At 38.7% G+C, this 24839-nt stretch overlaps 1 protein-coding gene across 1 annotated transcript in view; it reads right to left on the bottom strand.

The window, feature by feature from the left end:
- The window catches only part of MRPL3 (mitochondrial ribosomal protein L3), a 41716-nt gene extending 18494 nt beyond the window's left edge, over positions 1-23222 (bottom strand). The window contains exons 1-6 of the mRNA XM_004762507.2: positions 22960-23222; positions 21744-21928; positions 20407-20498; positions 18169-18267; positions 9012-9111; positions 6840-6900 (exon numbers count right to left, since the gene is read on the bottom strand). Of these exons, the coding sequence (XP_004762564.1) occupies positions 6840-6900; positions 9012-9111; positions 18169-18267; positions 20407-20498; positions 21744-21928; positions 22960-23051 (629 nt within the window). The 5' untranslated portion in view covers positions 23052-23222. The remainder of the gene's footprint in view (positions 1-6839; positions 6901-9011; positions 9112-18168; positions 18268-20406; positions 20499-21743; positions 21929-22959) is intronic.
- Between the last annotated feature and the right edge of the window lie 1617 nt (positions 23223-24839).

The following is a 24839-nucleotide window of genomic DNA, read 5'->3' as shown; positions in this document are numbered from 1 at the left end:
CATGAATATAGGTAAATTATACCACTTGGAAAACTGAGGGATTATTTTTCATAAATAATTTTTTGGAACAAAAGGAATCGTAGAAACCACATGCTCCCATGCATGTCCCACAGTAAAGACAATGAAATCTACACTCAGACATGTTAAGCCACTTACCCAAGGACAGATCCCTGGTAAATGGAAGCATCTGGCCATGCTTTCAACCCAGGTCATATTGCCTCTTCGGAAACAGAATAGAGCAACAATAGGAAAAACATCCAGCACATTGGAATGGCATGAAGCTCTTTCAAAGGCATTCTTGTTACTCAGTAAATTCTAGATGTAGCAGGTAGTATGCAATCTTAAAATTACCTAGAGTGCTTGTAAAGCTACAACTTTGCTATACAAGTCAGTCTTAAGAACACAATAGCTAGACATATTAGAAAATCCCACAATATAATTCCTAATGACTTCATGTTTTTTCTTATTTTAAAAGATATTTCCTATTGCAAAAAGATTTTTCCTTTTAAAATCTGAAACAAATTAATAAGCAATAGTATCAACAACAGTGATACTAGCTAATACTCCTGAGCATTTATACATGCCAGGCCCTGACCTAATAGCTTTCTGTGCATCATCTCACTCAGTCCTTACAACATGGCTATGAGGTAGATGCTATAATTGTTCTTATGTTAAAAATGAGACAACAAAGAGTTGATAAAGCTACCTAGGTCACACAGCTACTGAGAAGCAAAACCCATGCTTTCAGCCATTCCCTGCCTCAAATTAGGCCTTAACTTTGCTGATTTTTAGGGAAAAAAAAAGTTATTTCCTAGAGTTAAAAGGCTATTATAAATGATTACTATACAAATCTTTAAAACAAAAAACAACAAAATATAACCCTAAAACACCACCCTTCAAACTCTCCTTTATCTTGAAATAGACATTCACTTTTGACTGATTTGAAAAGGATTTTTTTAATAGAGATGATTTCCTTCTACAGTTTAGTCACTCATTTTAAAAACTGTTTCATTACTATGCTTAAAAAATGTACTGCTTTCAATAACAGTAAATAAAGTAACTTATTAAAAAAGACATAAAATTGGAATGTATAGGGCCAAACAGCAACTGTATCCTCAACGCAGCACATGCCTTGTTTTCTCCTCCTAGAGTTTGAGCAAACATCTGCTGCAAACAGAAGGACAGTCGGCTAGTGGGGAAGGTTTCTGACAGAGTGAAGGACTGGGCACAGAGCTCAAAGAGTTTTTGCTCTTTAAAAATCCACCTGGTGTTTTAATCACTTTAAGAGTTTGATGGGGGGCACCTGGGTGGCTCACTGGGTTAAAGCCTTTGCCTTTGGCTCAGGTCATGATCTTAGGGTCCTGGGATCAAGCCCTGCATCGGGCTCTCTGCACTGCGGGGAGCCTGCTTCCTCCTCTCTCTCTGCCTGCCTCTCTGCCTGCTTGTGATCTCTGTCTGTCAAATAAATAAATAAAATCTTAAAAAAAAAAAAAACCTTGATGGGCAACAATATTTCTGTACATAATGTGGTATTTTAACGAAAGAACCCAAATTAACCAAATCTCAGTAAATGTGCAAAGGTGCTCTACCAGTCATCTGATCTCCCTCGCTCCTTTCATTTCTACTACCAGGGATAACATTATCAAGGTAAGCACCTATTTTTCTATTTTGAGGCCAAAGGGCAGTAAGAATTGAAAGAGCACTGACAACTTTTTTTTTTTTTTTAAAGGTTTTATTTATTTATTTGACAGAGAGAAATCACAAGTAGACGGAGAGGCAGGCAGAGAGAGAGAGAGAGAGGGAAGCGGGCTCCCTGCTGAGCAGAGAGCCCGATGCAGGACTCGATCCCAGGACCCTGAGATCATGACCTGAGCCGAAGGCAGCGGCTTAACCCACTGAGCCACCCAGGCGCCCGAGCACTGACAACTTTAACGTAGTAAGATTACGTCTGAAAATACAGGGGCTGTTCTTTCTTTCTTTCTTTTTTTTTTTTAAAAGATTTTATTTATTTGACAGAGAGAGAGAGAGAGATGACAAGTAGGCAGAGCAGCAAGCAAAGAGAGAGGGGGAAACAGGCTCCCTGCTGAACAGAGAGCCCGACTTGGGGCTCAATCCCAGGACCCTGGGATCATGACCTGAGCCAAAGGCAGAGGCTTATCCCACTGAGCCACCCAGGTGCCCTATATGGGTTGTTCTAATTGGCCCAGACTTAGAGACAAGACTGTTAGATTATACTTTATCCAGAAAGGAAAGAATCTTTTGAAAATAGTTGAATGAACTTTTTCTGACTTCAATGTGGGCTTGAGAATTTAAATAAATAAGGGAATAAAAAAATAAATTCCAGACTTCCAGAAAAAAAAAAAACCTTCAGGCATGCCACTGTCCCAACTCAAAGCTTAATAAAACACCTGGCAGGAAAGTGCACCACACATGCCCCCTGTTACAGAGATATCACCACCATCAGTGTCCTTCAAGTCCTTTCAGACAAGGACCTAAGTGTTTCCCCCTAATAAAGCAGAGTGCATTTTTACTGTTTTTTGTTTACTCTTTCTTTCATTCTTTCCTGACTTCTTTCCTTTTTTAAGAAAATCTACAAAAAGCACCATTAAGATCCACCACAAAACAATGGGCTATGTTGAGGACAGAATCAACAGTCACACCCCATCTCACACACTATTTACATATTATCCACAGCTATTTCTTCCTCAAAACGAAGAGTGAAAGAAAGGGAGAATGTTAGACCCTGAACCATTATCTATTAGAAGTTACGCTGGAATGTAATTGCCATTACAGAACAAGAACAGAAACTATTAAAAGGTGCTAGGGCAGGGTGTGAGGGGACACATCACGATACACACTAGTCTTAAAATCGTATTTAGAATGAATTACACAAAACTGTGATATTTCGAAGATAGGGCTTTATTAGCTGTTAACAGCATAATGCAACTAAAAAGTTATTCTGCTAGAATGGTTTTATATATTAGATGTAAACATTTTCCCCATTAATCTAAATTGAGTTTAGATTCTCAAACCCACTGCACAAAAAACTATTTCCAAAGTAAAAGTAAAAATTAGGGGCGCCTGGGTGGCTCAGTGTTGGTTAAGCCTCTGCCTTCCGCTCAGGTCATGATCTCAGGGTCCTGGGAACGAGCCCTGCATTGGGCTCTCTGCTCTGTAGGGAGCCCGCTTCCCCCGCCCCCTCTGCCTACCTCTCTGCCTGCTTATGATCTCTCTCTGTCAAACAAATAAATAAATTCTTTAAAAATAAAATAAAATAAGATAAATGTAAAAATTAAAATGAACTCTGGTAAATATGTATTTACCTCACATTCCAAAGAAACACTGGTAAATACTTATTTGTATAATGAATTATAGCCAATGTGGAACAGGTAAATACAATGTATCTTTCAATGCAAGCAGATTTTCCAATGCAATTAATAACACAGAAAGATTTAAAAATTTTAGGGAAGACCTCAAGAAGCTGCTACTGTTGGTCACTGGTGACTCTAAAAAATGCAGATAATTTCACCCTCAAAGCAGATATTCTATAAAGAGTTTATTTTCTTAAATTATACAGTATTTTTAAATTTTCTTAGTTATCTCAAAAATATGTTTAGTTAAGCAATTAAAATTGAAGGTATAAGGTAAAAAAAAAAAAACAAAAAAAACACCAAACTTGAAATACCCAAAATGTAAGTGTAGATTTAACAAATATAATTATTACAGTATGAGGAAAAATGAAGATTTTCAATTAGAGATTTGAGATTTTTCTTTTCTAATGGAAAGATGATGATGAAGCCAACTGATTACTAAAGAGACCAATTTTCAGTTTTATGCTAACTAAAATTTGAGTACTAAATAGGCCTACTTCTACTGACACTGTTATTTGAAAATGAGCTGATTAAATTTACTTGCTTTAAAACAGATGTTTCAATATAATAATTTGAGTACAGGTTTAAGGAAAGGAAGGGATTAGGATTCCAAGCTGGGTAAAGGAGTAGGCAAGGAAAGGCGGTTCCACTGGTGAGCCCTTAACCAGGCCAGGGTTTCTCAAAGTGTGGTCCGTGGACTAGCAGCATCTGTATCACCTAGGCACTTGTTAGCAATGCAAATTATCAGGTACTGCCCCTGATCTACTGGGGGAAAAAAAAGATCTCTGTGTGTGTGCACATGTGTGTGCATGTGTGGCTGTGTGTATGTGTGTGGGGGGAGCGTTCAGAAAGCTATTCAAGTGTGACAACCACTGCTCCTGCCTGTAAATCCATGTCCCTCATCATCTGACCTATCCATGTCACTGCACAACTTTTTCTAGCAGGATTAATAATCAAGAAGATGGGACTCAGACATTTCAAAACATTTGAAACAGGGGCTGGAAATGGAGGACAAAGTATTAAATCATTGGCTGTAAGTGAGCCACAGTAAGGGACGGAGAGTGAGTACTTGGAATCTATTCCCAAAAGATGATGGCTCCATTTACAGTCAATAAGGAAAAGAACATTCTCACTGGCTGTGAAGAAGTTTAACTCTCTAAAATGGGAAGCATCAGGAAAAGGAGACAATTTAAAAAGAAAAAAAGAAAAGCAAGCAGGTACATGTGTATGCTCCCCACAACCTGTCAGTGGCAAAGAGAAGAGGTAGCAGCAACTAGGACTGGATGGAACTGAAGAGCCAATGCTGCCTTGGGAAGGAATTCAAAACAGATCCTCATGAGGAGGACAAGGACTCCTACATATTTACAAACATGGACATCTTGAGGCCATAACACCATGTCAGCTATAAGAGTCACTGGAAACATTCATCTTTTAAAAAATCAAAGTCATCTGACCTCAGGCAATAACACATATAGGCACACCCACCACAGTAAAGTGCAGCCATGTGTGGTCAACTCTCTCCCCTGACTTCACACAGTGGAAGTCAAACAGAACACTGTATTGCAGCCCATACAACAGTGAGATCTTCTCAAATGAAGGTCCTCCCTTTTCCAGAATTGAATGGCAACTTCTTTAAATTCCAGAAGTTATTCTTCCAGCTCTTATCAGCTACCTAGTCCCGAGGCTGGCACCAGGCTTTACAGACTTGGTTTCTAGGTACATGATCTTAAAACAAAACTAAAAAACTTTCCTTTCCACTTAAACTCTCAAGAAGAATGCTGAAGCTTTAAAAATAACTTTTAAGAAGCCAGAAACCCAATAGTAGTATCTGAAATGGAACATCTACTGAACACAGGCATCTGAAAAGCTTGGCTCTAATTCAAGCTGGTCACAAATCCCACCACAAAGCATGGGCTAACGAAGGTCTCTGACTTTGCAGGAATTCTTGGAATAGCTCATATAATCTGTAAAGTATGTAATGGAAGTCACACATGATTAACTCTGTAAATTAATGGAATTACTGAGGTACTTTACTATACGTAATGATCAATCCAGAAATTAAAAAGTAAAATCATCTGATTCACAACACTACACATCTCCCCAGCTAACCAAACCAAAGCTTTCCAGCTCTAATATTCTGAGTTCTTGCCAAGGGAAGGCAGAACAAGGAAAGTGACCAAGTGATTTTAGAGGCCCCGATCAGTAGGAATGAGTCTGCAACAATCAGGAAGCAGAAAAAAAAAAAAAGGGGGCGGGGGTGAAGTCCATAATCTCTCTCAAAGGAAGACACACTGTACTGTCCATCTATCTGACTCCATTTCTAAACAGCTAATCAAAGGTAAGGGCTGCTTGCAATAGCTCATATTGGAAAGTAGGCAATAATGGTGTGGAAATAAAGTACAGCTAACTGACTTCATTAAGGAAATGAATGCTGGCTCTGGTTTTCTTGGATAAAAGCTCTTTGGCTCAGTTACTGTGATTGTAAGACTATCGCAGAGCACATGTGGGCCACTGTCAGAATTACACAGGCCACAGACCCTGTCGAATGACAAAAAAGGAGGAAATCAAGGCACACAAGAGAAGTAAAATTATCATCTGTGTTGACAGAACAAGAAACAGGAATAGCCGATAGCTGATATCTGGAGTTTAGTTCAGCCTAGTCATGCAGATTCTACTAACATATACTGAGCAACTGCTACATAAACAAATGTAAGGGCTTGGTTATTTCATTCTATAGTGAAGTAACCCTAACCAAATTTTGAAAAACTGCTTCTTCTCCCGGTCTAAGTATGACTCAAAATCATCACTTCTATTTGTGTGACAACTGTGTTGATTTCTCCCAAATTAAACCCTGTTTCAGGAGAAAAAATATTTTGTTTTTATGAAGTCTCACTGTCTCACTTGTCTAGTACTGAGACATAACACCATGCTACCAGAGGCTTAAGGTGTAACACTACTTCCTCTTGCTTCTCATAGGCTCTTGACACAGTTAATAAAATGTTTTATAGTTACCCTAGGGGGACCTTAAAAACAACTATCACAAACAGTACAAAATGTTTCTAATTTAACTGTTTCCTAGAGTTGGAAAGAACCAGCATTTATAGATCACACAATCTCAAAAGAAGCCCACAGCATTGTTCATTTTTATTTCACCATCAAACTGTACATAGCCTTTGGTCTTAAAAATAGAAGTGGGCCCAACCCACAAAGAACCTGAGTAATGTGACTTTTTTGTAGTCCCGTTTCAAGAAGCATGCATCTCAGTTTCAAACCTGTAACTTGATGTTCACATACAACTAATTCAGTGCAATTTAAAATCTAGTAGAGTCAGTAACATTACAAAATTACAAACGAGAATAATGGTTACTTAATCTTTAGTCACAGACTTGAAGAACTATACTTTCACTTACTCTTATGTTTTAATATATAAAGAAAACAAAAGGAAAAGAACCTGTTATGTGGACCTACGTTTTGGCTGTGACATCCACATACTGTCCTGGGCGAAAATGGGCAGCATAAAGAGGGGTGCCTTTATGAAAAGAAAACAATCAATATGAAATTTGTCAGCCTGGGAACAACTTCACTAAACATAAACTACATCTAGGAAGACTAAAAGATTTCAAAAAAAGTAGAAGATTCTCTTCACAATTACAATTATTAGAAACATCAACAATAAAATAATAAAACTGTTCATCAATCATGCTTTAATTGTCTATACATGAGGTAGAGAACAATATATCCCAGGACGAGGCACATGATTCAAGAGTCAGGCTAACAGACCACAGATGGCTGATGGGTTTGTGCCTGCACAGAGGTCAATGTGGTACTGGCTGAAATAGGCAATTCACATGACAAACACAATGTTCTTATGGTAAATAAACGAGTCTGATGATTCTTTGTTATTTTGGTGAATAATAATATACTGACATTTAAGATACCTTTCCTTCCTTTTTTGTATAACGAAATAAAAATAAGAGTAACTCAAAAAATGCTGTGGCTGGATCAGATCTTTTTTAACCATTAGAGATAAGTTACCCAAAAATAGGAACTGTTTGAACCCAGGTCCACCGTACATTAGGCAGTAATTACCATATGGGTGATATCTATATAAAGCCCCTAAATATCAGATTTTTGGCAGATTGGTCACTGTACCAATAAAATATAGTTATTTCAGCACATGCCCAGATAGTTTCGAATTCTGAAAAATTGTCATCATTGATACCCCAAGTTTTATATATTAACATTTCTAAAACTAGTTGTATGTAAACAGAGTTTTAGTTAAAATGCACCAGAAAAAATGTTATTTAGAGGAATTTTTTAAGTGAAAGCCCTTCACAACATTGTATCAATTTGGAATTAACACTATGAGAATTATTTGACAATTAATCTGTAAATATTTCTAGGGCACTTGCCATATGTACTGTTAGAATTATAAAAGGTAAGACATGGCTCCTAACCTCAAGAATTTATTATCTAGGTGAAAAATCAGCATTAACATCATCAAGTAAGAGACTTTTATTAAAAAAAAAAAAAAAAAAGCCATAGTCAATGTAGTAGAGAATGCAACTGAATGGTAATTATGGCTTGTTTTACAACAGGGAATAAGGTACTATGGGATTTCAGAAGGTAGTATCCTTTAATGTAGAACCTAACCTAGATTTGTACGGGCAAAGAAAAACCCTGAATTAAGAAAAAATAGGGGAGATTAAAACTGACTCAATTTCTAGGAGGCTGAATGACTTTTAACTGCTGATACCTGACCACTTTTGATCCACAAAAACAATTCCACATGGTTTGAGCTACAACAAAACTTAATAGGGACTTAATTTTTACACTTGTTACCTTAATTCCATTCACTTTAGCTTCAAACAACAAAACCTGCACTTCAAAAAATACTTTTAATTCTAGTTTATATCAAGGCTGATCCTGCGTCACTCCTTAATAAGGCTTATTGTAATTATAATTTACTTTGTGAAATTCAGTTCAGATATTAAAATACCGAATCTTATAAAACCCTTCTACTATCTGTTAGAACTCAAGTTGAAGAGATCAGGAAACTTTGCTTAAGTTCAAAGATGTCAAAATGCTGTTAACTACATAAACTGATAAAACCATGCTGCCAATCGTACTTTTTGACATTTCAGGGAGTTGGTAAAATACTTCAGAATTTTTAAGATAGAACCTTTACATCAAGGTGCTATGGTTAGTCACTTTGCTGTTCCATGAAAATTCTACCTCAGTGAGAATCTAGCTAATCTTCACCTACTAAAAGGACAGCCTACACAGAGTGAACTTCACATTTTAAAGGGTAGTATATTTTGAAAAATAAAAAAGTTAAAAAAAAATGAAAGTTGGTGTATTTATCTGGAGTGGCTTTTCCAAATGTGAAACTCTCTGTACACTAAAAAGAAAAGCGCTCCTCCCTCTTTAATGCAAACAAAGAGTTCTCTACAGTTCTTTCTAGTCAAAAAAGGAAAAAGACTTGTTTGTCCCTAGTGATTAAATCAGATACCACTTTGTATTTAAAAATAAACGTTTAGGACTTTGTATTGTGGATTCAACTTTACTGAAAGGCCTAACATTAAATAAATCACATACTTGGGTATTTTTGCCTCCCTCCCTTCCCCAGCCTCAGATTACCTGGCTTAATCACAGCATTATCTGTTACATGAAAGATTTTAACTTTCTGTTTTGGCGGCAATCCAAGTTCTTGGTAAAATTCCAATACAGATGTGGATTTCTAGAGGAAAAGCAGCACATATAAGTAACCCATGATACTGAAGGTGGAGTTCTGTGCAAAGAGATATAAACCAAGGTCTTAACAACCCAGAGAACAAATCATTAAGAGCATTCTGTTCCCCTAAGGAACAAAAACCACCACATTCTATTTAAGGGAGGTGAGATTTTGATCTATAACCCAATACATCCAGGATCCAACCAGACGCATGGCGTAGCTCATATATATTATTACATGGTGAAAGACCTTTATCTGTAGGAAAAGAAACAGCATTGTGCTCATATTTGAATTCTGACTGGAGGCTCTAAGTATCAAGAACCCCAATCTGGGGAAATTCCACTCTGTCTACTCTGCACCTGCTCCAAGAAGCTGGAAGAAAATATACTAGTCACATTCAAATGTATGACCACAAACTTCAAAGTGAGTCCCAAATGTGGTCTGGCCAACCTACCTTTCCCTACTTAAATTCCTCTCACAGTCTCCAAAGCCCCTTCCTTTTCACAACCCCTTTTAAAACCTCCAGTATGTTTCCCTCCTTCTCCCCTCTTTGAGCTAACCACATTGCTTGAGATTTCACTAAAAACAAACAAACAAAAAAACCCCAGAAAAAATGGAGCATTTCCCCAAGGTCTTATCACCCAATCAAACAGCCCACATAAGCACTTCCCCTCCCATCCTCACACCCCATGCTATATTGCACGAGATGCGCAGTTTTAGCAAATGCCAATGTTAAGGCCCTTCTGTTTGGAGACTGTCGTTTCACTGATCTAAGGTGTCATCCAGGTGTCAGTGCTTTTTAAGCACGCCCTATGATTCTGATGTGAAACTGGGACTGGAAATCACTATGACAAGTGAACTGTCCAAGCTCTTATTAGAAGTCAGATCCCTCCCTCTGTACTCATCCGACCCCTCTCTTACCTGTTCAACCACTTTATCTTGAAATTGTTCCCACTGCCTTCTGAATCACCAATTTCCCCCTTTCTACTGGAACTATCCTATCCAAAGATGTCACAGTAACTCACATTCAAACACTTAACCTTGACTACAGTTTCCTTTCCATTCCCCCTTAAGACAATGCTCCTTGAAAAAACTTCTGCTCAATCTACTTTCTATCTTCCCATTCTCTCAAACCTACTTTAATCAGGTGCCTGCAGCCCCTGAATACTCAATGCAAAGTGCTTATCAAGGTCACCAACCATCTCTATGTGGTCAAATACACTGGTCAATACTTATCTCACTGGCTCTGCCAGCAAAGCTTGGCACAGGTGACCACTCATCCTTGAGACTTGCACACTCTCAGTTCTTTCATATACTAACAATACCACATTTCTAACTTCAATCGCAAATTCTACTCTGAACTACAAATTCACTCGTACAACCACTAACTCAGTATTTCACTTTGGTATCATACAGCAACTCAAGTTTGATATGTCTAAAATTGAACTCAACTCCCCCCAAGCCCCCCCACCCCCCGGAAACCTGCTTTCCTCTGGTTTTCCAAACTTCAATAAATAGCAACTCCATAACTCAGCTGCTTGGACCCAAAATCTTGTGGATACCTTTGAATCTTTTCTTTGTCATATCCCATGTCTCACACACCAGCAGTTCCTACAGATTCTATTAAAAATAAAGCCCACATCAATTACTTCTCCCCTGCCCTCAAACCACTGTCTTTTGCCTGGATTATATTAATAGCCTCCTAATTGGTTCCCAAATTTCCACACTGCTGACACCATTGTCTATTCTCCAGTCACACATGTTCCTTTTGAAACTCAAGCTAAATCATGTCTCCACAATGGTGACCATCTCATGCAGAATCAATCCTAAATCCTTAACATGGTCTACAAAGTTCTGTCCAATCTGACCTCATCTATTACTCTCCCCCTGGCTCACCCTGCTTCAGGTACAATGCATTCCTCACATTTCAAGAAGACATTAGACAATAACCTTGGATCCTTTGCACATACTACTCCCCCTGCCTGGAATGCTTTTCAGATTTTTGCAGGACTTGTTCCCACGCTTTATTCGGGTCTCTATCTAAACATTAACTTACCTTTCCTGATTATTCTACCTAAAATAGCACCACTTTGTCACTTGCAAACCCCTCAGCCTTAGTCTACAAAGCACTTCTCTTTGTCATGATACACATTTTTTATTGTGTATCTTCTAAGCCATGGCCTCCCTTTATCATCCCCAATCTCACCAAAATCTAAGCTTCTTGAGAAAAGAAACTTTAGTTGTTGCTACATCCCCAGCTCCTGGTAGGTCCTGCCACCTGGTTTTCCCTCCACCATGCCCTTTTTTCTGTACTGTAAACACACTTGAATAAAAAATATCTTTGAATAGAAAACTTTATGAATATCTCATTTCCTTAAAATAATGTCCCGGGGCTTTTTCCTTTTCTTAGTTCTTAAGACTCTTGATACAGATTGCTAAAAAACTTGACAAAAAAGTTGTTCCACTTTCTATTTCCTGATGTGAAGAGTGCCTTTTTCCTGGGACTATAACTAACACAGGTGTATCTATCTTCCTGATGCTCTTTCCCCCTCAACTTCCCCTCTCATCACAAAAGAAACACCTGCAGGTCAAGGAACCACAGTACTCTATGTATGCTTACTTGTGCCTGCCTAAGCCAGTCGCTTGGAGGTAATTCTTCCCCAACCTTGTACCTCCAAAGCTCATTAAAAATTTGTTAAATATATGTCTAGTCTCAGCTCCAGTAATATTTCCTGTCCTGATTCCTGTGTGGGCAGCCCTGCCAGAGCAGACTACTCCTTGGTCTATGCGATCTTTAGACCTTGCCTATATCTCAAATATTGTCCACATTACCTTACACTTATCAACTTACATGAATATTTGCCTGCCTGCTGGAGCACCTGGATGGCGAGCTGTTTTATTCACCTATGTTTGTAACTTTAGAGCTAAGCACAGTTACAAGTCATATACTGCAGAAGTGAGCTAAATGAATGGTGAAGACACAAAAGATGGAGGACAGACATCCATCTGTGTGTGAAGTTCTGATTTGCCTCACCAAGTCACACCTTTCCACTCTCGCTGCTGCATCAGTTTTTGGCACACAACATCACTGTGTTTACAATGTTATCTTCAAGTCTGGTTATTAAAAATTATAGGCCTTAAATAAAGATCATGACTTATTCTGAATATGAACAGATCTTTAAGAAACAAAACTACGAAACCAAACCAAGAGTAATTTGTAGTCAAAAAGAACAAAAAAAAAAAGCAAGAACAGCAGCAACTAAAAGACCCGAAACAACTCAAGACGATGCCAATGATGTACTGAAAACCGAGCATCACTGTCCCCAATCCAATGGAGTATGTGCACAGCCAGTCTTAATTACAGAATATATGAATATGCAGAAATCTTCAGTTATTTGATGATTTCAGTTTAAAATGTAAGCTGTTGGTGCCACTTTGTAACCTACTGAGAAGGCTGCATTTGGTAGACATGAAATTGGGTGGCACTGGCCTGTAATGTTAATTTGTGGATCAACCCACAAGCCCTAGGAAGTCCCTGGGGACCTCTAGTGGAAACATACAACAGACCCTGAGAAGCCCTGCTCTGGATGTCCACGAAAGGTTGTTTTGTACCTTACAGTGTTCCCTCAAGAAGCTATCCTTTCCACCTTTCCTCCAAGAGTGATGACATAAGTTCATCCCAGTCATTCCCTATATGTTTGCCTACCACATGCTGAAATCTAACACAGATATTCAACACCACCCTTATTAAGGCCCCTACTTTTCTTTTTCTTTTTTAAAGATTTTATTTGTCAGAGGAGAGAGAGAGAGAGCACAAGAATCGTGAGGGACAGAGGAAGAAGCAGACCCTACTGAGCAAGGAGGCCAACACAGGACTTGATCCCAGGACCCTGGGATCGCGACCTGAGGTGAAGGCAGATGCTTAACTGACTAAGCCATCCAGGAGTCTTTAGGCCCCTACTTTTTAACTCCAATCATGCACACTTCCTCCATATCAAAGCAAACACATAAATTCTCATTTAAAAATGAGATTACATTTGCAACTGCAAATTGCAATTATTTTCCTGATGTATCAGATTTAAATTCATTATATTGTAGAACAGAGTTTAAATTTATTCTTGACATTCACATATTCTATCTGATGATTTTAAAAACATATTCTTTTATTAATATCAGTTTCTAAGTATGTGAGGAAGCTTCTAAGAAAAAAAATTCTACTTTTTCAGAAACACAAAATGGTAAGATAAACATCTAAGTAATTACAGACTGAGACATAAAAGGTAATACATACTTCGTGATTATATCCCAATTTCATTAAAATTAAATAATATTTTCTTTTAAAAATCAAAATATCATAAAACTAATTAGGTATCAGTTGTGAGAAAATCCAGAAGCTCAAGTTGAGTTGAAAGCAGCAGCAGTGTAACAGAAGTTTTTTTTTTAACTTCCAAATAAATGATTTCAGAAGGCAATTTAAAAGACTGACAGCAGTGTCACACTTGGATAATCCCATCTACGAGGCTGCATTTTTTTCTCCCTCTTTCGAGTTCTCTGCAATTATCCTTCTCACAATGAAAATGCTTCTCTGCTCCTAAGATGAATTGATTTAATCAACTTTTAAGGCTACTTAACTTCCTATGTTTTTATTTATAATAAGTTACGAAAATAGCAAAAGCAAAACAGTCTAATTTCTTGGAGGCCTAAGTTCTTTATAGAGTAAAAGACAGAAAACAAAACAGATCTACCCCTATTATAAATAAAATTGATGCAGTCAATTCATTTTAGAATACTTAACTATTTGATATTTTATATTCATAGGTCTATGTTTTTAAAACCTTCTATAACCAATTTACTTGCAGTTTCTCTAAAGGTTACACTATACAAGAGAAAGCTTGTATATTTTTAGTTTTGAAAATCTTTTTCCTTTCTGAACCAAAATTCTTATGAAGAATTCTAAAACTTCATTTTCACATCTTATTTGAATAAAGGTCATTCAAAGACCAAACTTTTTCTTAATATTGTTAATACATGTCCTCTGGACCTAGAAAATTTATTATCTTCTTTTTTCCTTTTTTTTTATTTAAGATTTATTTATTTTAGAAAGAGAAAGAAAGCACGCATGAGCAGGGGAGAGGGACAGGGAGAATCTTAAGCAGACTCCGCATGGAGAGCAGAGCTTGACGGGGGGCTTGGTCCCACAACCCTGAGATCATGACCTAAGCTGGGAACCAAGAGTCAGTTGCTTAACCAACTGTGCCATCCAGATGCCCCTAGAAAATGTTTACCTTGGAAAACAAGAAAGACCCTTGTAGCACTTTCCATACAAGAGAACTAAATTAAAAAATCTGTGTAAGGTAAGTGGCTGGAAATCCACCACAACATAATCAAGTGTCCAAATCACCTAGCTGTGTGGTATATTCACTAAAGAGAATAAAGCTTAATATATGTAGACCACAGTCTCAGGTATGAAAGTACTATCATTTCTGCAATTTTTTTTTAAAGATTTATTTGACAGAGAGAGAGAGACGACGAGCACACAAGAGGGAGAAGCAGGCTCACCACTATGCAAGGAGCCAGAATCTCAGAACTCTGGGATCAGGGGCGCCTGGGTGGCTCAGATGCTAAGTGTCTGCCTTTGGCTCAGGTCATGATTTCAGGGTCCCAGGACTGAGCCATGCATCAGGCTCCCTGCTTGGCAGGAAGCCTGCTTCTCCCTTTCCCACTCTGCAAGCTTGTGTTCCCTCTCTCGCTGTCTCTCTCTCTGTCAAATAAATAAAATCTTAAAAAAAAAGAAAAAACAACAACCCAGGGATCATGACCTGAACCAAAAGCAGACGCTTAAACAACTGAGCCACCCAGGCTCCCCATTTCTAAAATATTTTAATTATTAGTATTAATAAAATCTGTAGGACATCTTCCTCACTAAGTAATAAAATAGAATAAATTGAGTTGCCAAATACGTTTGGTGGGGGGGGGGGGCTTTTGTTTTCTCTTGAGAATTAAGACATTAGAGAACCAATGTAGACTTTTAGAACTAAAAGGATTTAGCAACCTTCAAGGCCAATTCCCTGTTTTCTTGTGTAAGAAAATACATATTCAAAATAAGTGGAGTGAAGGGATCTAATTGGAGGAGTCAGAATTAGAACTCAGCTCTTCTGACCCCACATCCACTTGTTTTTCCACTACCTCATAGTTCTGGAAATAATAATTACAGATCTGTTGGAGCAGAATGGATTATCCCAACATCTTGTTTGACTCAAAAATATCAAGGCAATAAAGTCATGAACTTACAAAATTGGCAATGAAAATAGATAGTGGTGCTAAAACATTAACAAAAACACAGAAGTACAATTAATGAGAAAACAGGCATCTATCAAAGCAAAGAATTATTTACATGAAGATTAGCATGTATTTACATATTTTAAAAATGCAAACATCTGAAAAAACCTGACATTTTAAAAAAAGTTTTCATAAATATTTCACTGTGCTTTTCATTACTGTGAAACTACTTAAACTCCAAAATTATTAGCCAATAAACTGTCAAGAATTAATTGCAGACTAAAATATATATAAACTATACAATACCCTAATATGCAAAAGTAGTTAACTTCTCTAACACTTAGGAGACAGGCCTCAATGGCCTCTAGTTCTATCAAACTATAGGACTCCAACAATTTTAATCACCTTAAACTCACTGATCAGTATATCCCACTATTTATAGGACAACTCTTCCTGAATTTTCTATAAACACTTCACACACTTCTCTCCTCTTCCAAAACTTCCCTTTCCCTGTCACTATTCCAGGTTACAGAATCCACACTGAACTAGGTACGCAGGAATTGCTCTAAGCCGGTGTCCCCTTACCACATACTCAGCCAGTCTTGTACAATTCCCTGCCCTCTCCAAGCCCAATTCAACTACTTTGGGTCAAAAGCCTTTTAGGCAACTCTCCCCAGTGCTTAAAACAACTTCCTAAATGTTCTCCCTATATCTAGATTCTTCTAATTTAATTAACTAAGACTATGATTTGACAATATCACTGCCCCAGTTGAAGAATTCAGAAAGCTCCTGGGAGTCTACACGATGAAGTCTAAACTCTTCAGCACTCTACCCTGACAGGTACATCTTTGCACCTTTACCATCTTCCCCCACTGGCCCGCACACTCACACACTTAAGAGTTCATATACCACACTTCTCTTTCCAAGCACACATACTCTCTTCCATGTGTCTCTGCAGAAGCTAACTGAAACTAGTAACTCCAAGCTGCAGTATTTGCCCATCTGCAAAATGGGGATAAAAATACTATACCTAAGAGGTTTGTTGCCAGGATGAAATGAGATTTTTGAAATGTGTCTGATATGTTAAAACAGGTATTCCTGCTGACATGCTTTTTCTTTTCTGGTTTCCACTCTGTGAAACCTTCTGGGATTTTCCCAAGCAGAACTGGTCGTCCCCCTATTCCATGCTTCCTGCATGTGTAATCCTATACAGGGATGGCGGATTTATTTGCTCATCTTTCCCATTAGCCTATGAGCACCCAGAGGGTGAATGTTAAGATACAATTAAGAAAGTAAGATCTGAAGTCTGACTGTCACCCTATCTTTTACCAATGGGTGGCCCTGAAGGAGTTCCTTAACCTCTTTAGCCTCAGTAACAGGCTTAATGGTTATGTATCCACATGTAATATGTGCTCAACAAAGTTAACTATGATAACCAAATAGGAGTTTGGTTGTCCAATACTTGCTAGTTTTCCTATTTACCATACATGTTCATTTCATAAACAATTTACAGTGGAAAAAATGTTTATCTTAGGTATAAGCACAATGTTTTAGTAAACTTGAGGATGTTTCATTACTTACTAGTGAAAACCATCACCATTTCTAGAAATTCTCTGCTTTTAGTCATTCAACAGAGGATACTAACTGCACAGACTTCTCAAATATAAGTTATATATTTAGCATTCTAATAGTATTCTACTTGGGGGAAAAATGCTTTATTTCTAAAAACCTGATGTAGGTTTTAATATAGCTCTATCCCAAGTATTGAAAGTTCCTTCTAAGGAGGGTCTAAACTGAGTGCTTCCTGTGCTCTAGGGACTTAAAAATTTTTTTCAGATCTTAGGACTGTCACATCACCATTTCTACCCACATAGGAAATGTTATCGGTTCTCTTCACATTGCAGAGAATCATGCCTAGGGAGTATACATGATGGGATGGTTCTGGAGGCTTACAGACTCAAAACAATGCTGTTTGTATGTGATGCCAGTCCTGTTAAAGTTCTTGTTAACATGATGAATATAATTTATTCGTTCTCATGGATGCAACAAGAAAGGACTGTATTTTGCATCTTCTTAGGAAATACAGTGTTTGCGAAAGTATTTGAATTGGTATAAAGTTGTGGGGTTTTCAGTTTATGTGAAATCTTAACAGACTCTACCTTTTAGTTTTACATGTGTGTTTTAAGAAAATTACAAATTTTGATGATGAAAGATACTTAGAGAAATATACACAGCAGTGAAAATAAAAACAACTTCTTGATTATATGATATATTGTACCGTATTCTCACATTGATGGTGACAATGTCAGATTAAAAAATGCACAAAAAAATGTTCCTTCTAGTATACACAAATTAGTCCCCACATGTTGCTGGTGTCAGGTATTCAGACAACTTAGAAAAAAATGAGAAATTAAACATAAATGACAAAACAGCTACTATCTATTGAGTATCTGTGACATGCTAAGAACATATGAGAAATCTCATGAATCCTGTTAACAAACCTCATAAGTAAGTAGTATTTTTATCTCCATTGAATAGATGGGCATATACTTCAGCTCAGAGGGTAAAGTTACTTGTTTCAAATACTGAGGAGAGATACTGGAACAAACTCAAATTCTCTCAGAATCCTGGGCTCAATGGCTTCACTAGCCTGTCTTCCCTCAAACCCACAATTTACTACATGGATAAACACAAATTTGACTATGGAATCGCCTCAAAACTTAAAGAATTCAGATCTGAAATTAATGAAATGTACTCTTCTAAAGAATGAAAACATATCCTTACATGGAAACGTGATACAGTTTTTCCTCCTACAGTTAGGGCCGCCCGTTTTCCATTATGGTTTTCCTTTGGTGTGTATTTTAGAACGTGACAGTCTTGTACCTAAGGAAACAAATATAAAAAACAAAACAAAACTAAGTATGTGCTAAGATACATTTTAGCATATCATACCAGCCACATTAAAAGCCATAGAACAATTAGGGATTCCCTAACGTTAATTTATCCATCATTCCTCTAACACCAACCACAATCTTAAAATACAGAAATAACTTTAGAAAAAAAAAAATCAAGTACAGAGCACACAGACAACACATACAGAAGAGTGCCTAAAACATAACATAAACATTCTACACAACAGAATGAGTATTTATGAAGAAAATACGATTTACCGCCACCCATGTCGAGTAGTAGAATCTACAAAGCCTCTGTGTGTCTCTTCCTAGTAATCTCCCACCCCACCTTTTTTTTTTTTTTTAAACCCCTAGAGCAGTGGTTCTCAAAAGTGTGGTCCTCAAACAAGCATCATCAACATCACCTAGGAACCTGGTGAAAATGCTGGTCCTCATGCCCCAGCACAGACCAACTGAATCAGAATATCCTTCTTTTATAACCCTTTTAGGTGATCAAGGCTCACTAAAGTTTGAGAAGCACTACCCTGGAAATAAATACTATTCTTGATACATGGTAATCATTTACTTACTTTTCCTTACAGTTGCTACCTTTGAAAGCATGTAGTTTATTGTTGCCTGCCTTAGACTTTGTAAAAACAGAATCAGGTTGTACTTTTCTGTCTTACTTCTTTCACTTGTTTATATTACTAAGTTTCATCCACAATGCTGTGTGTAACTCTCTTCTGTTCCTTTTCATTGCTATCCTGCATTCTGTTACATGAATACCATGACTTAATCTTCCATTCTGCTACTGGACATTTGGGTTATTTCCAGTTTTGGAGTACTAAGAACAACACTGCTGTGAACATCGTTGTAAAGTAATAAAGTTCAAGTTTTCTACTAACATTCAGGATTGGAACTGCTATACTACAAGATTCACCTGTCTCAACTTTAACCACATAATTATGCTGTTTTCTGAAGTGGTTGTACCAATGTACAATTCCACCAGTCTTTCCTGAAAGCTCCCTAAGTTCCCTAGAGTTTTAGGAACTTATAATCTTCTCTTTGATCAGTCAGAGTCAATAAAACCATCCTAAGACTTGTAGGCCTCTGGGCCTCTGTGCATGAGCTCTCATTTTAATCACCAACATCTGTCTAATCACTTGTCTAAGATGAGACCCCAAAGATGAACTCAGGTGTCCAAACTGATTTGGGGAATGATGGCCTCCTAACACTATCAGTAATTTCTCTAATAATAATCATAAAGACAACAGCAGCCAATGTAAACTGGACATTTAACACTGTTTTAAGAGCTTGATATTTATTTCCTTGTGCAACCCTCACAAAAACCTTTGAGGTTTAGGTATAGGTAATAACTATTTCTTTTACCAAATACAATTATATCTTTTGCAGAGGAAGCAGAATGTTCCAAGGAACCTAGCCAGAAAGTGGCAGAAACAAGATCTAAAGTCAGATATTCGGGCACCTGAGTAACTCAGTGGATTAAGCAAGCCTCTGCCTTCGGCTCAGGTCATGATCTCAGGGTCCTGGGATCAAGCCCCACATCAGTCTCTCTGCTCGGCAGGGAGCCTGCCTCTCTGCCTACTTGTGATCTCTCTGTCAAATAAATAAATAAAGTTTAAAAAAGTAAAAAAATAAAAAAAATAAAGTCAGATATTCTGGTCTCAGGGACCACATTATTAACCATTAGAGTTTGTTTTATCTCAGAGAACAAAACACTGCCTCTCCAGACAAGAATGTTACATTCTAAGTTAGCAAAGAGATCAAAATTTTAATTTCCAGTTGAAAGAATGAAAACAAGATGGGACTGAGACTTTCCAATTATGAATTCAACCGGCACACCTGTGAGAAGCTAGGTTACGAACATTTTTTTTTTATTATTCATGCTCGTAGTTAACCTTATGACAGCATCGAGAAAACCACCACTCAAGCAAGAGTGAAACATTCACTGAAACAGAAGTAAAGTTCTTTAATTATATTTATGCCTGACATTAGCCCATTCTTTATCACACAGTCACATGTTTCAGGATACAAATACTGTTCTTTCAGGTTTGCACAAATAGATTTTGGCACACATACAGATCTGTTACATCCTCTCTTTCTTTCTCACCTGAAGTAAGGTAACCACATGCTTTTGACCATCTTTGGTCCATAAAGGCATCATACCCAGCTTCAGTGCAATAAGGCCTACTCTAGAGGAACCTGGTAATTAAAAGCAAATCAGTGTTATTACAAACTTTTTCAACATTGACTAACATGAAGTAAATAGTATCTCCTACACTGTGATGTCAATACAAGCATCAGTTAAGAAACATGCTAACATATTCAAAGAGTAAAACACTACTGTTCTTAGAAATGTAAGAGATTTCAACCATGGCTGGGTAGCAAACTGTTACTTAATAAATCTCTGTATAATGAATAAATATATGAGAACTGTGCTAAATAAGGAAAATAGGTAAACTGAGAGTCTGATTTTAAAAATAATGGTATTCATAGAGGACATGATAAATCCATCATTACACTTTGCTTTTCTAGTATCAATTCATATCTAACCCCATTAACTAGAAAACATCTATTCAAATTCTAAGAACTTAGCTAGTGTTAAAGGATGACACAAGTGGTCAAGTTGCTAAAATAGGTCAGCCTCCACCATGCCACTTAGATTTCTTGCCTAAGTTAGTAAAGTTGGTCCACTAAGAATTTTTTTAAGATTTTATTTATTTGTGTGTGTGTGTGAGAGAGAGCATGCATGCACAAGCAGGGGGATGGCAGGCAGGGCGAGAAGCAGGCTCCCTGCAGAGCAAGGAGCTTGATACAGCACTAGTTTCCAGGACCCAGGGATCATGACCTGAGCTGAAGGCAGATGCTCAACCAACTGAGCCACCCAGGCGTCCCTAGAACTTCTGATCACTACATAATTCAACTGTCACAATAAACCCCAACCAAAGACCACACTCTCAACAGGACAGGTCTTATTCTTGGTATAGCTACAGATGGGGTTAGGACTCTACTATGCAAAAGAAGCTGATTCTAGGGTTATGCTTGGCAAACCTAGAGTGCTAGAACACTCCAACTGAAAACATCTGCATGACCCAGTGTAGTTTAGATCCTACTCCTCCAGATTTTCTTCCCTATTTATTTTATACACACACACACACGCATATATATTTATCTGAAGCAAATAAGAAAACATATGCAGAACAATTTTCCTTTCACCTACAAAACAGCTTCTTCAGGAAGTCTTGATTACCATCAGACATTTTACTAATAGTAGACCAGCATGCTAGAAATAACCTTGCAAACCAAACCACAATGAAACAGACACACTTAAGACACGAAAAGTAAATTCAAGAGATGATAAATTCATCCAGCAGTCACCACGATTTTGAATGCTCCAGCCACACAGTTAACTAGGAAATGAGAAACCATCAAAAATAAAATAACTACCTGGTTCCCAGGGATGTAGGGGCCATGGTTCATCTTTCAAAGGGCACAGTTTACTTGCTAACTGGGCTTTATTTTCATCAGATACCAACTGCTTAACAAACGGGACATTTTCTTCAGAGAGATGCTCATCCCACCAAGTACCACTCTTGCCATGGAGACTTCTAGCCAAAAGCCAGATGTCCGTTCTGTAAAAATAAAAATTAGAAAATAAATCAAAATATAAAAAGTTCCCCCATTTAATATGGGGAAAGGAAGCCATATGAGTTGTAAAGGTAGTCTGGGCCTTAGGAAAGGATTTGGAATCTGTGCAAGTTTTTTTTTTTTTTCCCCTGACATTCATTATGATAGTAATGGGGCTTACACTTTAACTATTAATGATTACCCTAGTGTAAAAGGTCTTCATCTCCTCTGGTATAAACCAATTTCTAACAGAGCTGTCCTACCTAGACATTGGAGAAGCCACTGACCCATCTGTATGTGTACTTTAATAGTTTACATCCAATGAAGGTGGCAGACTGTGGGACGCTGATCTCTGATAAGCTCACCTCCTTCCAGCAAGGGCAGGCCTAGGCTCAGAAGATCCATTAAAGGCATGATCTCTGCGCACGTGAACACACCAAGGAAGGCCTTGTATCGGGAAGGAGGTGTGTAATTCTTGCACGGAGGCTCAGAAAAGAAGTAAGGCTTTCTGTCACCGATCTACCTTTCCTTGTCAGGTGCTAGACTCGAACTCCAGGTTAGAGTCCCAGTTTTACACTAATTAGTTGAGTGACCTTGGGTAAGTTACTTCCCCAAGCTTCCGTTTTATCTGCAAACCGCAATCCTGAGAGTACGGAATAATGACCGTGTCTGTGAAACGAGTAACAATAGCCATTCTATCTCGGGAGGCTACAAGCTAAGGCGCCTAATATACCGAACAAAGCATTCAGTACACAGAAAACGCCCAGTAATTGGTAGATAATATTACTGCTGTTGGTAATAGTCTCCACTACTCGCTGGCTCATAAACATTAAAAACAAACAAAAACAAACGCCCCCTTTCACTCCTTTAATGCACACTTCCTTGGAGTAACGCTCCTCACTCCTCTGTGCCTGCGGTCTGGTAGAGCCCCTCCCTCCCCCACCCAGGGCAGACCCCTGCGCACCCGGCCACGGCACTGCTCCAGGTCTGTGCATTGCAGGGACTAAACCCCACACCCCGTCTCTAGCCCACCCACCTGTTTGCCGAGGCCCGGGCAGCACCCAGGCCGCCCGCGCTGCAGCCCAGCACCTGGCCGCTGGCCTGGGCCAGCAGCCTCCAACCAGGCATGGAGTGGCCGGGGAGGGCTTGCCCCGTTCCTCTTCCCGGCTCCCCGCGGCTCTGCTTTCAAGGAGTTCCACGCTGCAGCCGCGAGCCCGGCCACAAGCCTCCCGGGAACGTCCCGCCGGGCGCCTGCCGTTGCCCTCCGTGATCGGAAAAGAGTTGCGAACGCACTTCCGGTCCGTGTCCCAATGCCTTCCGGGCACCAGAGCCGTCCCTGGAACTAGAGTTCCGCCTTTGGATAGTCCAACTTGGGATCCCGGTTAGGGTAGGACCGGCAGGGAGTGACTCTCCGCGGGTTGGAAAAAAGGGATGTTTGGAGTTAAAACTTGGCAAGAATGAGGCGAACTAGAGACAGGCTCCTTGAGAAAGCGAAATCACTTCTAAGTAATGTGCATTGTGAAGCAGCTCATTGTACTAAGCAAACTTTGATATTGTTATACTGGTTTATGTTGAAAACAACCCCAAAAGGAAGTTGTTATTTTTATATTATAAACGAGGGAACAGAGACTCGGAATTTTGGTGCTGGCCCAAAGTAATACATCTGGCAGGTGGTCAGAGCTGGTACTGAAACCGGACGGGCATCTATTAACTATAGAATATGGCCAAGGTGATGATGTGTGGCTTGCAGGGCTGGATCATAGAGAGCATTGCTACTTCTGTCTTGGTCTCTTGGATTCCTCCTTATGAGGAAAGACAGTGGTCATGTCCTGCAGGCATTTGAACAGCCGTGTAGAGAGACTCCTTACCAGCCAGAAGTGAGCCACCTAGAAGTGGATTCTCCGGTCCCAGGCAACCCTTTAGATGACCGCATCTCATGGAAGACCTTGATCCTGAATTGCCCAGCCGAGGAGTTTACAAGTTCCTGACCAGAAGAAATTGCCAAAGAGACTAAATGATGATTCTTATTTTGACTAAGTTTTAGAGTGAGTTGCAATGCGGCAGTAAGGAGCTAATATACATTCTTTACAAGTAAACCCTTTTCCTGTGTTCCAGACCCAGACTAATCAGCATGTGTGTGCCTTGGACCATCATTCTACTTCTCCAAAGATCCATTTCCTTATTTGTTAAATGGGTGTTTACAGAAATTTGGAAATAAGAATTTAGCTATTTCATCAGTCTTTTTTAATTAGTGATCTGGCTAGCCTGACTTAAAATCTCCAGGCAATGGTAAATTCTTGGTTACTATTTGGAATTCGGTAGGCTGGAAATCTTTGCTTTGTTTGCTCTTCCATTCAACCTGTTGCTATTGTGGTTACCTCGGACACTTCCAAATAATATTTTGGGCATTGGAGGAAAAATTACATCTTCTAATTCTAGACCGGCTACCTGGTGTCCCAGTTACATAAACAATTATCATATGATCTCCCTGATATGAGGAATCTGAGAGGCAGAGCAGAGGGTCATGGGGTGAAGGGAGGGAAAAATGAAACAAGGTGGGACCAGGGAGGGAGACAAACCATAAGAGACTCTTAATCTCAAGAAACAAACAGGCTTGCTGCAGGGGAGGGGTGGGAGGGATGGGGTGGCTGGGTGATGGACATTGGGGAGGGTGTGTGCTATGGTGAATGCTGTGAACTGTGTAAGACTGATGATTCACAGACCTGTATCTCTGAAACAGATAATACATTATGTGTTAATTTAAAAAAAAAAAGAAAGACTCTTCATTGAATAAGCATACCCTGAGGTGTACTACATGGAAAATGCTGGAAGAAAAAAGACTTTCCTATCACTGCCAATAGCTAGCATTTCTTGTGTACATGGTACTGCTCAGTGTTGTGGAAATCCATCAAAGAC

This window comes from Mustela putorius, unplaced genomic scaffold, assembly GCF_011764305.1.
Source record: "Mustela putorius furo isolate JIRA1106 unplaced genomic scaffold, ASM1176430v1.1 tig00003834_pilon_pilon_pilon, whole genome shotgun sequence".
In the NCBI taxonomy this organism is placed as follows: domain Eukaryota; kingdom Metazoa; phylum Chordata; class Mammalia; order Carnivora; family Mustelidae; genus Mustela; species Mustela putorius.
The sequence above is the reverse complement of the archived record's forward strand: the minus strand, read 5'-3'. Positions and strand labels throughout refer to the sequence as shown.